We start from the raw sequence: 16768 nt of genomic DNA, 5'->3' as shown, positions 1-16768 counted from the left end.
CTAGGCAGTTGTCTAGAGCCTGGAGCAAGTCTAAAGGCCTGGTCAATGCTAGCCCCCACCAAATCTTACTAAAAATGCCAGTTAACCATTAGGAGTGGTCAAAAACTGCTATTCTGCCTAGGGCCCCATTTCACCTTAATCCATTTCTGTAGGAGCCTGTATACACATGGCCTAAAACACATATATTTGCATTGCTAGCCCTGATTACATGTATGTACTGGTCTTCTTGACTCCTCTCTAGCACATTGAATATTTTCACAATTTTTTTCTAGGAAAGGGATGCAGAGGCATTTTATAATGAAAGCAGTTAGCACTTTTTACACCTGCTGTTTGTATAGTTTGCTGCTGTTTATGTGCGATCTGAGGCATATTTTTCTCCAGAAACCATGCTTTAATCTGTGTATTCTTATATTTTCTTACCCTGCAGGGCAAAGGGGAGCTGGACAACTTTCATTGTCTGCCCAAAGATCATATCCTGCAAACCAAACCAAAACATGGATTAGCGTACATTTAAAAAAAACAAAACTTATGCATTAAAAAAATCCTTATGTTTTTACATTTATTTGGATCATCATGGAAGGCACAGGTTTACACGGACAAAAAGTGGCCACACTATCATCCTGCTATTTGCTGAACTATAATGCTTAGAACTTGCTGAAACAGCTTAGCAAACCTTTTTTCTTTTGAATACATGCTCAAAAGGAAGCACAGCTTCATTTCAACCAAACAGCATACTGCCACACTGCATGCCCAAGTATTTTACTTTACTTTTCCAAAGTACAATTAAGCAACAGAGCATTGATCAGTGTCCTCCTATCCCAGTGATCTGAAAACTTGGCTCTCCAGCTGTTAAAGGGAACCTTAACCGAGAGGGATATGGATGTTTTCTTTTAAACAATACCAGTTGCCTTACACTCCTGCTGGTCTCTGGCTGTAGTAGTGACTGAATCACACACCTGAAACAAGCATGCAGCTAATTAAGTCTGACTTCAGTCAGAGCACCTGATCTGCATGCTTGTTCATGGTCTGTGGCTAAAAGTATTAGAGACACAGGATCAGCAGGAGAGTCAGGCAAATGGTATTATTTTAAAAGGGAAAATCCATATCCTTCTCAGTTTAGGTTCCCTTTAAGGAACTACAAGTACCATAATGCATTGCAGGAGTGTGACAGCCACAGTCATGATTCATAAAGGCAAAAGCATTGTGGGACTTGTAGTTCCTTAACAGCTGGAGAGCCAAGTTTGCAGATCACTGTCCTATCCCAACAATAGGGCAATGAAGAACTCTAAGGGCCTTTTTCCACTACCCTGCGATTTGCGATTTGATTCTGATCGCAAATCGCAAGGTATATTAAACTAATGGAAACTGCAGCAGTGCGATCTGATTGCGATGTGATTTTGGTCAAAGCGCAATCGTCGTCCTGCTGCGTTTTGTATGCGATTGAGCTGTACTATAATGAATATAGTAGCACAATCGCATGGTGGAAATTGAAACGCGATTGTGATCACGATTGCAAATGCGATCACAATCGGGATCGCATTTCATAGTGGAAAAGAGCTCTAGGGCATTTCAATTTCCACCATGCGATTGAGCTACTATACGCATTATACTACAGCTCAATCGCATTATAGTACAGCTCAATCACATCCAAAACGCGGCAGAACGACGATCGCGTTTTGACCAAAATCGCATAGCAATCGGATCGCACTAATGGAAATTGCTGCTGCCGTTTCCATTAGTTTAATGTACCTTGCGATCAGAATCAAATCGCAAATCGCAGGGTAGTGGAAAAAGGCCCTTAAGCTCTACTCTGCAGGGAATTGGCTAGTTGATTTTAAATAGATTATTCTTGAAGAAAATAAATGAAGACACATGTGATCAGTTTGATTAATGTAAATCTGTGAATGGCTGGTCAGACCATGTGACCATGATTTATTTCTGCTTCCTTTGTAGCCTACAACAGTACATTGTTTACATTGGTGGTAATTAGACACTTAAATTAGTTGCCATACTAATTAATCGCATGCTTTTCCACCATGAAATATCCGTGCTCAAGGTGGCGAATTTCAGTTTTATAGACTGATTAGTTGACCTAAGCCTAAAACGGGCTCTAGGTCTTGGTCCTGCCACCGCCGCCAGTCAGTGTGCATGCAGTGTTCAGCAAACAAACAAGGCTATTGTGAAGCATTTGGAGGAGTTCAAAGGAAAGGACTAGAGTAATCACTAGAGATAGTTCAAGAAATGCTAAAGATTTCAAGTCAGTGCAAATTTTATGTTAACGTTATGCAAATGTACATAGCATAGACATGGAACAATCTTTGTGTTTATATTGTGTTGCTTCCTGTTCTACCAACCATTTATGGAAAGCTGAAAATGTTTTGGCTGGAAGTCCACTTTACATAAAAAATATTTACAATCCTCTACTATAATGAAATATCTTAGTGATTTGGCATGTTCATAGGTCCTGTATTCTTGGCTCAAGCTTTGAAATGTTTTCTCTACTTTTAGTCGTATGTCAGGTAAAACAATATTGTTATCAGAGAAATATCATAGTTTGCATCCATTTCAACTGGATACAGTATTTTAATATTTTGCATATCATGCCAGTTGTTGGTATTATAGCGTATAAGTTATATTTTATCTGGGAACTTACCATGACAAACACCATTGTAGTTTGCACAACAATCTCCTTTTCCCATGCAATCATTTGAGCATGAGCAAAGACTGCCATTAATCCTTGTCTCTCCACATCTCACCTCACTACAAGTCCACTCCTTTTCTAAAAAATACAAAAATCAAAATATGTATAATTATCATAACAAGTCACCAACAACCAGACTGCAGTAATGCCAAAGACTGGGGTTCCTTATCTAACTTTATTGATCCAAGGTGACAAAACAGGACATTATCTTTAAACTGTGGCAACTAACCCCTTACATTGTCTGCTACGGAAGCGGGAAAAAAGGGCGCATGCCGCTAGTGGACAAAAAGGGCGCCGCCATTCACTCTCATAATAAATAGCGTTTAATGGGCGCCGAGCAGGAAAAAAGGGCGCAGGACATAAATAACGTTTACAAACGGCGCCAGGAGATTTTTAATGATTTATAAGTGTGCTTGTGGTGATTTACGTTTATAAAATGCACCCGTGCCGAATAACGTTTATAAAAATACTAAACATATTTATCTTATTTAACTAATTAAAACATTATTTAAAGTTTTATCCCTTACTGTTTGTAAAACATTATTATTCACAAAATAAAGCGATCAGTATGTAACGTAAATTGCAAAATATTTTTTGCATCCACAATTAGTAAAACATTATTATCCACATAATAAAGGGGGGTCTTAGGTTCAGGCACCACCAGGGGGGTCTTAGGTTTAGGCACCAACAGGGGGGTCTAGGGGTTAGGGGTAGGTACAGGGAGGGTTACTTAGGCACCAACAGGGGGGTCTTAGGTTTAGGCACCAACAGGGGGGTCTTAGGTTTAGGCACCAACAGGGGGGTCTTAGGTTTAGGCACCAACAGGGGGGTCTTAGGTTTAGGCACCAACAGGGGGGTCTAGGGGTTAGGGGTAGGTACAAGGAGGGTTACTTAGGCACCAACAGGGGGGGTCTTAGGTTTAGGCACCAACAGGGGGGTCTTAGGTTTAGGCACCAACAGGGGGGTCTTAGGTTTAGGCACCAACAGGGGGGTCTTAGGTTTAGGCACCAACAGGGGGGTCTTAGGTTTAGGCACCAACAGGGGGGTCTTAGGATTAGGCACCAACAGGGGGGTCTTAGGATTAGGCACCAACAGGGGGGTCTAGGGGTTAGGGATAGGTACAGGGAGGGTTCTGTGTAAGAGTAGGCTTAGGTATAGTTTTAGTAAAATTTTAGTAATAATTACTAATGTTTTACAACACTTATTACGAACGTAGTTATATTTATATCATTGTTATAAAGAATATTTTCAGATTTTATTATAAGAACAAACCGTAAATGAAGGTTATTCACAATAATATAGAATTATAACAATTAAACATATATTATTGTTTTTTTCATAAACGTAATTATAAGTTTAACTTTACAAACAGGGAAGATTAACGTTTTCACAATTTCCGACTTCATAAACATTATTTAATGATTTATAATTTTGTTAAACCTTATTTGTAAATGAAATATAGCACACTATTTTTATAAACCCTATTAATGATTAATTATTATTTAGAGTTTACACCCCGCGCCCTTTTTGTCCAGGCGCCCTTTTTGTACGTACGCGTCTGCTACACCTGCTAGTAGACTATAGAGGGCTATCGAATGCACATTCATAATTTGTTCCATCTTGAGAATCTTGCAGAGTATTGAATAAAAATGTATGCTTTGCTTAGCCTACACAAAAAATGTCAGTGGAGAGCGGACAGTGTAGAGTAGCCAGGCACTGCTAGATGCCAGCATACTGGGGTAACTGTATCAATCGCTACATACTTTGTAACTTGTTCAGAGAACTGCTTCCAGTAAGGACATTCAGTTAGCAATCTCTGTAGGTGCTCACACAGGCAAGAGGTCATTGACTGATTGTCAAAACAAATTTCATTTCATTCCCCTTATGGATATCTTACATCCCTAATAAAAAATACTTCCTTCTTCAGTAACCACTAACATTTTCCAACATTTTTTGAAGAAAAAAATGATAACAATCTCCCTAGGTGTCTTTCACCCCTTTGAATAGCCCAATGAGCTGCATTCAAAGTGAGTCTCCCCTTATTAAAAAAAAAATGAAAAAGGCAAAATTGTAGGCTTGGTACAGTATAAACACAAATGTATCTCATGATGCCACATGCCATTTTAAGGTTAGTTTAAAGAAAGTTGTGATAACCTAGCAGTGACATCTAGTACAAACCAAGTTTCAGGTGATGCTTTCCCCACTGACTTGTGTTGACAGAACTACCTTCAGAGTGGCAAATTCAGTGCTGCACACGTCAGATACCAAAATAGTTTCTGTCAAGCAGCATCTGCATTGTCACAGTGGACAAAAGCAGTAATGTGAGAAAAAAGTGTGCTAAAATATGTGAAAAAAGTATTTATATTTTTACCGTTCCAACACTTTTTTTTAAATATAGGCTCTTTTGTTTACTGTAGCTCTCCGGGGGAAGGAAGGTATAAGCATGTAATGGCTGGCCTCAACAGACTTCAATAAAGAAATGTCCTGAAGCCTTCCACCCCTTCCCACCACAGGGCAGTAAATAAACATTTATGCAATGCATTTCACGTGCTGCAGGAATGTCTATTTACTGATCGCGTTGTCTGTGCCTGCTAGCATTTATGTCAGGGCCGGATTTACCATAAGGCATTGTAGGCACGTGCCTACAGGCACCTGATGATAGAAAGGCAGCTCACTCCCCTACTTCTTTCCTATGCAGAGTCCTGATGAGAGTGTAAATGAAAGGTTACTCACCCTGTTCTTGGCATTCCACTGTCGAGAGCTCTCTTCAGTCGAAAGCACCTCTAGCTATTTAATATTAAGGGTATTTCTAGCTACCTAATACTTGGGGGCACCTATAGCTACTTAATATTGAGGGTACCTCTGGCTACCTTATACTGAGGAACACCTGTAGCTACCTATATTGGGCAAGGGAAGTAAGGGAGAAGTGACAGTTGGGGCAGCCAGCACAGTTGCGGTGCAGCTTGGTGGGGGTTTGTAGGTTAATGGAGGACAAAGTCTATGGTGTCAGGACATCTGTGCCTACAGGCTCATGTGAGGTAAATCCAGGCCTGATTTATATAGAAACTTCACATTAGGGACCTGCTGCAGCTTACAGCTTTGTCACTCTAAGAATCATGGAAACCCAGTCAGTGTGGTTTTTAGTCATGTGACCCCCTCACCCACAACTGTAATCGACTAATTGTGATGAAAAAACAAAATTTGTTTTCTTTTTTTTTCTATTTCATGTTTTTATTGGGTTTCCAGCATACAAGAAATAATGCTACAATTAATACAGTAGTTAAGGCAATAGTAAAAGACTTCACATTGTATATGAATGACTTCATAAAGTGAAAGTACTCAACTGAATACTAACTTGAATATCTGTGTACACATTAACTAGTTCAGCACCCGCATACAGTGTATCTACGACCCAGCAGACTTCACCTCAGCGCCTGGGGCGTAGATATACACAATCTCTGCTATGACCGCCACTGTCCGCACTCCCACTTGCTCATGCATGCGCTCCTGCACTCGTTCGCGTCGCCGCCCGAGATCAGAGAATCGGAATGCAGTCCCCATTGCAATAATTGCCGGCATCAATGAGATGCCGTGGTCATTGTGTAAAAAAAAACAAAGTCCATGCATTACTTCCTGTTAGTACGCTAGCAGGAAAATTATGAGTGAGGACATCTTGTGTCCAAATAGTAAAATTACCCCTACATACATTTTTTTAAAATAAGAATACCTTAATTGCCACTTATTTAATAAAAAGACATTGAAAATTAACCCCTTATCTTTCACACTCTCCCACAGTTACCCCCCAAAAAACTTTTGCATAAAAAAAGACAATTAAGAAAAATACATAAATAGTTACCTTAGGGACTGAACTTTTTTTAAATATATATGTCAAGAGAGTATATTACTGTTATTTTTGAAAATATTAGTTTTTAATTAGTGATGGACGCAAAACTGAAAAAATGCACCTTTATTTCTAAATAAAATATTGGCGCCATACATTGTACTATGGAAATATTTTAGATGTTGTAATAACCGGAACAAATGGGCAAATAAAATGTGTGGGTTTTATCCACAGTAGAATGTTTTAAAATTATAACGGCTGAAAACTGAGAAATAATTATTTTTTTTCCATTTTTTGTATTCACGTTAAAATGCATTTAAAATAAAATAATTCTTAGCATAATGTACCACCCAAAGAAAGTGTAATTGGTGGTGAAAAAAACAAGACAGATCATTTTGTTGTGATGAGTAGTGATAAAGTTATTGGCGAATGAATGGAAGCAGCCCTGAAAGGTGAAAATTGCTCTGGTGCTCAAGGGGAAAAAACCCTCAGAGGTGAAGTGGTTAAACTGATCTCAAATGTAAATAAGGGAAAAATAACACTTATCAAGTAAGATACAACATCAAAACACATCATGTAAAATACCACATCAAAAGTAAGGCAGAGGAAAAAAAACAACATCAAAAATATAGAATCACAATCATCATTATGCGAGACCTATTTCAAGGGAAATTTCCTCCCAAATATTACTGAAGTAAAGCTCAAGAATCCTCAATCGACCTCTCTTAAGCCCAGTCATAAAATGAGTGATAGCATGACTTTATGTGTATTGATCCAAGATTATCTTGGGTAGCAAGAACATATCTCTAAGTTCTTATGAGGCATCTTAGTACGCATAGTCCATTTAAAATTTAGATTAAGGGCCGGTTCACACTTGTTGTAAAAACGTATCCGTGGCTCCATTTTTTGGTCCGGACCAAAACTGGAGCCACTGATACCAATGTTAAAAATAGCAGCCGTCTTCACTCACTTGAAAAACAGATCCGTGGGCAATCCGGGGGATCCATTTTGAAAAACTGAACGGAGAGTCTGGACTTGTCGGCATTAACAGACCCCGGATGGGACTTCACGGAGCCAGGATACACGGAGGGGTAGTGGCAAGCAATGTAAAAGCGGATCCTTCTACACAGACACAGAAATGGAGGGAGATCTGGGTTGCCTACTGCCTGCTCCTCCCCTCAAATCATAGGTGTCCCGAGGTAGGCTGGAGGGGGAAGCAGCCAGGAAGGGGAGCAGCAGGCACAGCGGTGGGGAGGGGGGTCCTCCCTTCCCGCAGTGCCCGCTGCCCGCCTTGTAGGCTGCTACCCCCTCCAGCATGGCGGCTTCCTCCCCACCCACGGCTATGGGGCATGGATCCATTTTTAAAAACGTAAACAGACTGCAAATGTGCTGAAAAAAAGGCAGCACAGATCCGTTTTCTATCTGTTTACGTTATGGTTTAGAAAACCGGAGCCCAGACCGCAGATTGCATTCTGCAACCACATCTAGTGTGGACCGAGCCTAATACTTATAGAATTAATTGACCGCCTCAAGGCTGGGATGTCAGATGTCCCTCAATTTGAGAGAATCTGTTGTCTTGCAACACAGAAAATTTGCGTAATCTGAAACGTATGTTAATAAGGAATGCAATTAAATCCTATGTGTAACAAAGCCAACCGTGGAAAAAGGATAAAATCTGGTCCTAATATAGTTTATATAATAAAACTAATATGCTAGTATGAAGTAATTAATGGACAGGACTTTAAAGAGACTCAGAGACGAATACAATAATAGATTTATACATACCTGGGGCTTCCTCCAGCCCAATCCGCATGGATCGTTCCCACGCTGCCACCCTCAGCCGTCTCTGTCGCAGGTACCAGGTGCCATCACTTCAGCCAGTCAAGGACAGTCGGCGCAAGCGCACTGCGCTCCCTCCGTACTGCGCAGGCACATGCGTAAGGCAGGCGCCGGAGAGACGGAGGGAGTCACTGTGCATGCGGAAAACTGCCCGCATCTGGCTGAAGTTACGAGACCCGGTACCGGCGATAGAGACGGCTGAGGACGGAGGCGTGGGAGCGATCCATGCGGATGGGGCTGGAGGAAACCCCAGGTATGTATAAATCTATTAATCTATTATTTTAAATCTTCTGTGAGTCTTTTTAAAATGTGGTATTATGAACCTATTTGAGAACATCCTCTCCAACAGAGATTAGAAGGGTGTTTGGAAAATGTAGCAACTTTTACTGGTGTATAATGTCATTTAAAAAGTATTTTTTGAAAGGTTTCCCAATGTTTTTATTTTCATAAAGAGTTTATTAGCAGGCACATACACACACAAAAAAAAAAGTATACATTATGACGATAGTCGAGTGCACAGTGAAAATAGAATCACCACACCGAGGAAAGCTCACCGTATATTAAAATATAATAACAAACAGATCAAAACAAAGTTGGATCACATAAATATATCTACTAACCCCAATACGTTTTCCACTCCTCCCAAATCAAATACTTTTAAAGGACATCAGAGCTGAACTAAGTAAGAAAAATGGGGGGAAGCAGGCATGCACTGGAAGCTGTCCTGATGCCCACCGCTCCCCCCGTTCTCCTCTGTCCCCCTCCTTTCCTACCTAAATGCCCCCCGGCAGCCTCTTCCGGGTCATTAGTGTGCAGGCACTAGCCCGGCTGCTCGCGTCCTACATTGCACGCCTACGACCGGGAGCACACTGCGCATGGGCATGATGTCACAAATATGTCATGTGCATGTTCAGTGCTCTCCTGAGCCACAGGCGTTTAGCATTTTTGCATATTTTTAGTAGACAATTTTGCAACATTTCAGTCGCGTTCTCTCTAAAATCATGAAAAAGCGCTGGTGATAGCTGGAGTGAGATCACTGCCATATAGTTTTAGTTACCCTATCACTTTTCAAAGCACTAGCGATTCCGAAATCTGTGTAAAATCCCCGCAAATTGCCCCAGTGTGAATGGGTTCGTAAGGTTCCTGACATTTTCGAAATTTTAGCTGTATTGCTTTTGATATAGCAATAACTTTTTAATTACTTATACCCTCTCAGTGATATATATATATATATATATATATATATATATATATATATATATATATTATTATTTTTTTTCAATACAATCTAGGTGTAAATGTATAAGACATACATTTTTCCTTTTTTTACCCTTTAAACATGTCAAGTCTCATGGTTAAAAAACACATACAAATATATAAATTGGCCTTTCCCCGTTGAAATTATGCCACATATGTCATATTTCATTACTAGCATGACATGTAGTGAACAGTCATCCCCAGCCTGCGGATCTGTAGCGATTGAAGAAATTTGTTAGGGCAACAGTTCAGGTGCCCCAGTGCTGTACAGATGCATCCCTAGACAATGGCAGAGCAATGTATCTGCAGAGCATTGGGGCCCCAAACTGTCACCCTACTGATCGCATCCAATCGCTACAGATGGCAGTCATTAAAGGTGTATAAATAGTTATAGGTCGTACAGGGGTTAACCAGAGGTTAATAAGCTAGGCTAGAGAGGGGTTAAAACTAAAAAAAAAAACACTTTTTATGTTATTGAGACCTTGCCACTTTAATTATTTTTTTTATAACTTATAAAACTTTTTTTCTTGACTAACTTTATTGAATGATTGTTGCTATTTGCTATAGCAGCAATCATTCACTGTTACAGAGGACCTCACATGCATTGATTGTGCACGCGCGGTGGTGGGTGGTGGCTTTTAATCTTGGACCTACAGGAGCCCAAGAACCTACAGGAGCACGTTTCAGGACATAAAATCTGTGTCCAAGAAGGGAGGGCAGCTAAACAATAAAAAAACTGAACCCACTGTATTAGCTTTTCCATTATTCAGATTTAACAGGATACAAGTTAATCTGGTTAAGGATAAATATCAAGGTAATAATCTTGCTATGCTAAAGGAAATTTTCTTTTCTTTATTTATGCAATCTGCATAGATGAAGTTTAAATATTATCTTATGGTAGAACAACATAATACTCACTTGGTTTAACACAAAGATCATCAAAGTCAAAACAGCAGTTGCCTTGTTCACATTGGGAATCACAACGACAGTCACCTTCTCTCAAGTCAGTTGCAACGTAGCACCTTTGCCTGCATGTCACTTACAAAACACAACACAGAGGGGTAAGTGTGCATTCACTATGCTTATTTTCCATGATACAGAGATCAGAGTACACATATTAACACTTCTTCAGTCATGTGTAGTTACATATTACTCTACAACAGCTGCAGGATTGATTGCTATTGTATGTACTATATTTACTGTAAATTAAACTCGTTAGCCTCAGGGCCGGCCCGCCCGCCCATGAGGCGGGGTGAAACTTTTGCCTCAGGCGGCACTTCTGGGGGGGCGGCACCCACCCGTCCGTGTGTGGGGGGGGCCGCCCGAGCTGGAGGGGATAGCGGGCAGGAAGGGGGTATTGGGCCTAGCGGCGGGGAGGGGGGTCGGACCCCCCCCTCCCTCGCCTGGGTCCCCCGTCCTCTGCTCCCCTCCAGCTTTAAAAAGGTCCGTGCTGTGGCTGCAGCTATTTGTAAGAGGCAACGGGCGGGGATTACTCACCTCTTCCTCTTTCCAGGTCAGCGTGCGCTCCACTGACGTCACTTCCTGCTACGCCGCAGGAAGTGACGTCAGTGGAGTGCACACTGGCCTGGAACGAGGAAGAGGTGAGTAATCCCCGCCCGTTGCCTCTTACAAATAGCTGCAGCCACAGCATGGACCTTTTTAAAGCTGGAGGGGAGCGGAGGACGGGGGACCCAGGCGAGGGAGGGGGGGTCCGACCCCCCTCCCCGCCGCTAGGCCCAATACCCCCTTCCTGCCCGCTATCCCCTCCAGCTCGGATGGCCCACCACACCCACGGCTTGGGGGGGGGCGATTTCTTTGAAAATTGCCTCAGGCGGCAAAAAGTCTAGGGCCGGGCCTGGCTGGAGGGGAGCGGAGGACAGGGGACCCAGGCGAGGGAGGGGGGGTCTGACCCTCCTCCCCGCCGCTAGGCCCAATACCCCCTTCCTGCCCGCTATCCCCTCCAGCTCGGGCGGCCCCCCACACCCACGGCTTGGGGGGGGGGCCATTTCTTTGAAAATTGCCTCAGGCGGCAAAAAGTCTAGGGCCGGGCCTGGTTAGCCTATTTAATATTTATAGGTATTCATGTATCAAAAGGAAGGTGATATATTGTGCTCTAACTTGGCAGAGGTTCATACATCTGTCAGAACACAAGGATGTAAATGTATTTATTTATTTATTTATGTATGTTCTTGGCAAATGGCAGCAAATGCTGCTCACCTGCACTAGCAGCAAAAGCTCACTGTTAATAAACCAAAACTTACATCTGTAACTATTACCTTGAGGACTTTGCAGTTTTTACATAAAAAGACATGATCATTTCAAGCTTGTCAACATCAGGTTAGCTTGTGAGCCCCTCTGAGACTGCCAGTGACAAGTCTATATACTAAAACCCTGCAGAAGATGTCAGTGCTGTATACACATAAATAATTATTATACATTTATTTTAGCCTGTGTGAACTCCATTTTGTTTATTGAGCGTTAACAGCACAGAAATAATATGATTCAGTTTTTGTTCATATGAGATTTTTTTTCTCACACTTTTCTGCTGACAAGGAAGTTGCCTGTACTATTAACCAAATTCTTACAGATTATGCAATCCAAACAAGGTAAACTTAGCCCTAACATTTGTAATGATGTACTTTTCCCAGAACTGCCTGGCACATCTGAAACCAGCTTTTTATGCATAGAGGCCAGAGAATCTGTAGTGCTTTTTAGCATTTAATTCATTATTGCAGATTGACTTTCATTTTTGTCATATGGTGAATATGTTTCTCATAAATATTCATTTATTACACACAAGTAACACCTAAGAGCTAATAATCCAAGTTCTCCTCAATCTAGCCTAGTACTAAATTCAACACAAATAGGTCCAGGAACTTAGAACAGGCCATTCATGTTTTCAGTGAGAAAAGTAAAAACTGGAACATTTCAAGAACCAAAACAAAACTTGAGCAGTTTGTTCTTTAGCACCCTCTGATGGTAAAAGTAGTAAAAGGTTTAATGTTTGAATATGCAGAAGATGCTGGGCAACACCAAATGGTACCTCCACTTGTGTACATTTAAAAGCACCACATTTTAATTTGGGTGCAGATACTGCCAATAGTAGAATGTCGGTAATGTTACAGATATTCTACTAAAATCCAATCTTATCCTATCCTCACACTAACCATACTCCTGTCTATGGCTAACACTAACCCCCATACCTATGCTGAACTCCACCACTTCCACCACTATCAGGAGTTCAGCAACATAGATGCCAAACTCTGGCACTGCAACCAGTAATTACTACAGCTGCACAAGTGTAACCACGAAAACACCTGATATGGAGTATCAGTGAAAGGGAAGTTTAATTCAGTCCTTCGTATTCAAGTGGTAAGGAGGAGGATCACAGCAAGGTGTACAGTGCCGAAGAACCACTTGATCAGCCTAATCGAGAAAGTCAATGCAACTGGTATGCACTGCAGGTAGGGCACTACCCAGCACTGTCTTAGCTCTGCTGCTGGTTCAGAGTGTGGCTGTTGTTGCAATGCCATTCCGGATGAAGGGGACTCCGAAAATGGCAGCAATAGTTGCCAGCTAGCTTCAGGCTAAGCAGTCTGTGGCAGTCACCGCTCCTGGAGGGAACTAGCAGCATACAGCACAGCCGCGCCAAGTGGAAAATTATCTGAAGATGCTTTCTATCCCCCCCCCTCCCCCAAAGCTCTAGTAGTGATACACATAGTCTGAATGAGCATATGGATGTATGCATGAGGGTATTATTCTGGATCAACATTTTATAGAACATGTGTGCACAACCATTGCATTTTATTTACATTTTATTCGTTTTTTTTAATTAATTTTTGCTTTATTGAGTTACCTTATTCATTTCATTAATCTTGTGCTCTTAAAGAGAACCCGAGGTGTGTTTAAAGAATGTTATCTGCATATAAAGGCTGGATCTGCCTATACAGCCCAGCCTCTGTTGCTATCCCAAACCCCACTAAGGTCCCCCTGCACTCTGCAATCCCTTACAAACCACAGCCGTGCTGTGAGGCTGTGTTTACATCTGTAGTGTCAGTCTCAGCTGCTCCCCCACCTCCTGCATAGCTCCGGTCCCTGCCCCCGTCCCTTCCCTCCAATCAGCAGGGAGGGAAGGGATGCAGGCGGGGACTGGAGTTCTGCAGGAGGCGGGGAGAGCAGCAGACTGACACTATAGAGATAAACACAGCCAGCTCTGACAAGCTGTTTGTCAGCAGCGTGGCTGTGATTTATGAGGGATTGCAGAGTGCAGGGGGACCTTAGGGGGGTTTGGGATAGCAACAGAGGCTGGGCTGTATAGGCAGATCCAGCCTCTGTATGCAGATAATATTCTTCAAACCCACCTCGGGTTCTCTTTAATTCATTTTGTGCTATATCAATTATAGATTCATTAAGTATTGATCTGAGGTGGTCTAATTACACCGAGCGCTTGTTTGACTTGTTTTAGTTGATTTTAACAATATTTTGCGATAGAGGTCCCAAGGAGCTGCTGTTAAAGTGTACCCGGGGTGGTGCAGGAGGGGCAGATGGGACACAGAGGAATGTTCCCTGCTGCAGCACATGTCTTTGTGTTCCCACATGCCACTCTCTGCCCCCCCCAGCACCACGTGTGCAACATGTTATCATCTTGAGGGGTTTGGGGCGGACAAGCATTCCCTGCTAAATGCCCACTGGGGGCATTCCAGGAAGGCTTCCCCAGCTGCCACTGGGCAGCTCTGCCCCTAACTGGCCACTCCCACCACCTCCCTGCACTCAGGGTTTCACACAGAGTGGAGCTTCCAGTGTCCTGACTCCAGGGGTCATGAAACCAAAAGTAAAGGACAGCACACCACAGGAGCGGCGGAGAGCAGCAGGGTTTGCAGCTACCTGATCCGACTTGCCTCCCCCCCCCCCCCCCCCCCAATTCAGGTAATATTTTTTATTTACTGAAAATCCCCATCTTTGTTCCCTTTAAGGTAATCTCAGGTGCATCACTATCTTATTTGCAACTGAGGCCTAAGCCAGCTTTGAGAGCTACACCATGTATCCAAGAATGCCATATATCTCTGTTGGTGACTATGGGTTAAAGAGTAACTGTTAGGCATTAAATACAAAATTAATGTTCTAGTGCAGGCTGTTACAATAGTCAAGAGGATGCTAACCAGGCAAATCCAAACTTTAAAATCAATCTTACTGTGCTCCTTCTCTCCTCATGCCCCCAGGCTCTAAGGTGGTACACAGACTAACAAAGACACAAAAGAGAACTGACATGCTATGCTGTATCAGCCTGATTGGCTGAAGCCTCTGTCACTCACCTCTCTGTGCTGTGATTGGCCACCTGCTCTCCCCTTCACTCTCTATGTTTCAGCCGTGTTAGTGCGCAGGGAGGGGGGCAGAGGCTCTCTCCTGTCACTGTCCTCGGCCCCCCTCCTCCAGAGGCATTTGGGCTCCCTCTCTGCTGCATCTGCCACCCGCTGACCGCAGAATTCTCCCTCTTCCCCATGCTGAATATTGGGGAAGGATAAAGGAGCTGCACACAGACTCCCTGAATAATGGTTCCAGGCGCTGCAGTTCCCTTCTATACTCTCTGCACTGCCTCCGGTTTTTGTGTAGAGAACAGATGGGAACCCCAGCACTTGGATACATTATTAGGTGAGTCTGTGCCTGCTGCCTTTATCCTCCCCGCTGTGCTCTGAATCAGTGCGGGGAGGAGGGGGATGCGGAGGGGGGGATTCTTTAACCTGGAGGGCACAAGATGGCCTCTGCCAAGAAAATAATATAAATTTAAAATGAAAAGAAACCAAAACGTGGACAGTGCATTACATCTGATATGTAAGTAGAGCAATCATTTATCTACTTAAATATGTATTTTTTGTGGGGGGCATATGATGGCTAACAGTTGTTCTTTAAAAGTACAAAGTATTATTTGATGGGTTAAAGTAAATTATTTTATCAACAGTTTTTTTAACTTAGAAAGAATTCACGAGGGGAACTAAAAATAACGACTTGTGAGGTAAAGTACAGAACTGTGAGAGAAATGCTTCATAAATGTTCATTGAATCCACAAAGCATAACACATGCTATATTACAAGAATTTTTCTATCCTGTAGATGTTGTTATGATAACAAAAGGCATTTGTGAGGTTACCGGGAGGGTTGGGAAGGGGAGAGAGAGGGCTCAGTCTAAAACAATGTGGTATTTTATGAGCATTATTTCTGCTAAGGAGGTATTAACTGACAGCAAAGTAACAGATTTTTTATGTCAATTCAGAAAAGGTTACTTTATGTGGTATTTTAAAGACTGATCAGTTATTTATTTCGCTGTGTTTAAGACTTTTATGGTATTTCAATTGATGTCTTATTTAAATATTCTTTGTTTTGCAAACGTATTTTATTAACGCGTAATATAACCCTGCATTTCAACTTACAGCATATTATATGCAACCAGCATTTTTTTTTACTAGACCAGCATTGGAAGGGTTACACACAGAGCTTTAAAGTTCAGGCCTCTCTGCTATATTCAATGCTCATCTGTGTTGCAGAATAATTGTACATGTCAACTCACTGCCCACACTATGTTGTAATTGATCGCATTATTCTAACTCGCTACATGCAGGTTTAGAATTAAACACTATGTCCAGTCTCCATTGCAGTTCAGTCATTATAATGCAATATAACATGTGGTTTATCGAACTGATAACTGTAAACCTAGCCTCATGCTTTTAAGAAGAAGTTACGGTATCTTTAATCATCATATATTTTTATGAACATGATTTTATTTGCAAGATTAAAACAATGCAAATGTACTGCAGTAATGAATGAATCCTTTTAAATCAGAATGAGAACACAAACCAGCTTCTAAAATATCACATGAGGTAAAAAACACTTCCTGGGCAGGTTCAACACATATTTCATAACACATTCTTTATTAATTGAGCCCAATGATTTTTGTAAACTTTTATTATTTCTGCACTGGTGGTATTTTACCAACAGCCTAAGACCCGGAACCCACTAGGAGCGCTTTTCTGAGCGTTTTGTGATTTGAAAAGCACTTGCTAATGTAATGCTATGTGTGTGATCCCACTTGAGCGATGTGATTTTATAAAATCACCCCATAGTATTGCATTAGCAAGA

The 16768-nt window shown here is 41.9% G+C and overlaps 1 protein-coding gene across 1 annotated transcript in view; it reads right to left on the bottom strand.

Moving 5' to 3' along the window:
• The window catches only part of ENPP3 (ectonucleotide pyrophosphatase/phosphodiesterase 3), a 148282-nt gene that overhangs the window by 113209 nt on the left and 18305 nt on the right, over positions 1-16768 (bottom strand). The window contains exons 3-5 of the mRNA XM_068231573.1: positions 10557-10676; positions 2654-2779; positions 421-475 (exon numbers count right to left, since the gene is read on the bottom strand). Of these exons, the coding sequence (XP_068087674.1) occupies positions 421-475; positions 2654-2779; positions 10557-10676 (301 nt within the window). The remainder of the gene's footprint in view (positions 1-420; positions 476-2653; positions 2780-10556; positions 10677-16768) is intronic.

Source organism: Hyperolius riggenbachi, chromosome 4, assembly GCF_040937935.1.
Source record: "Hyperolius riggenbachi isolate aHypRig1 chromosome 4, aHypRig1.pri, whole genome shotgun sequence".
NCBI lineage: Eukaryota > Metazoa > Chordata > Amphibia > Anura > Hyperoliidae > Hyperolius > Hyperolius riggenbachi.
Note: the sequence above shows the minus strand (reverse complement) of the source record. Positions and strands in the feature narration are given on the sequence as shown.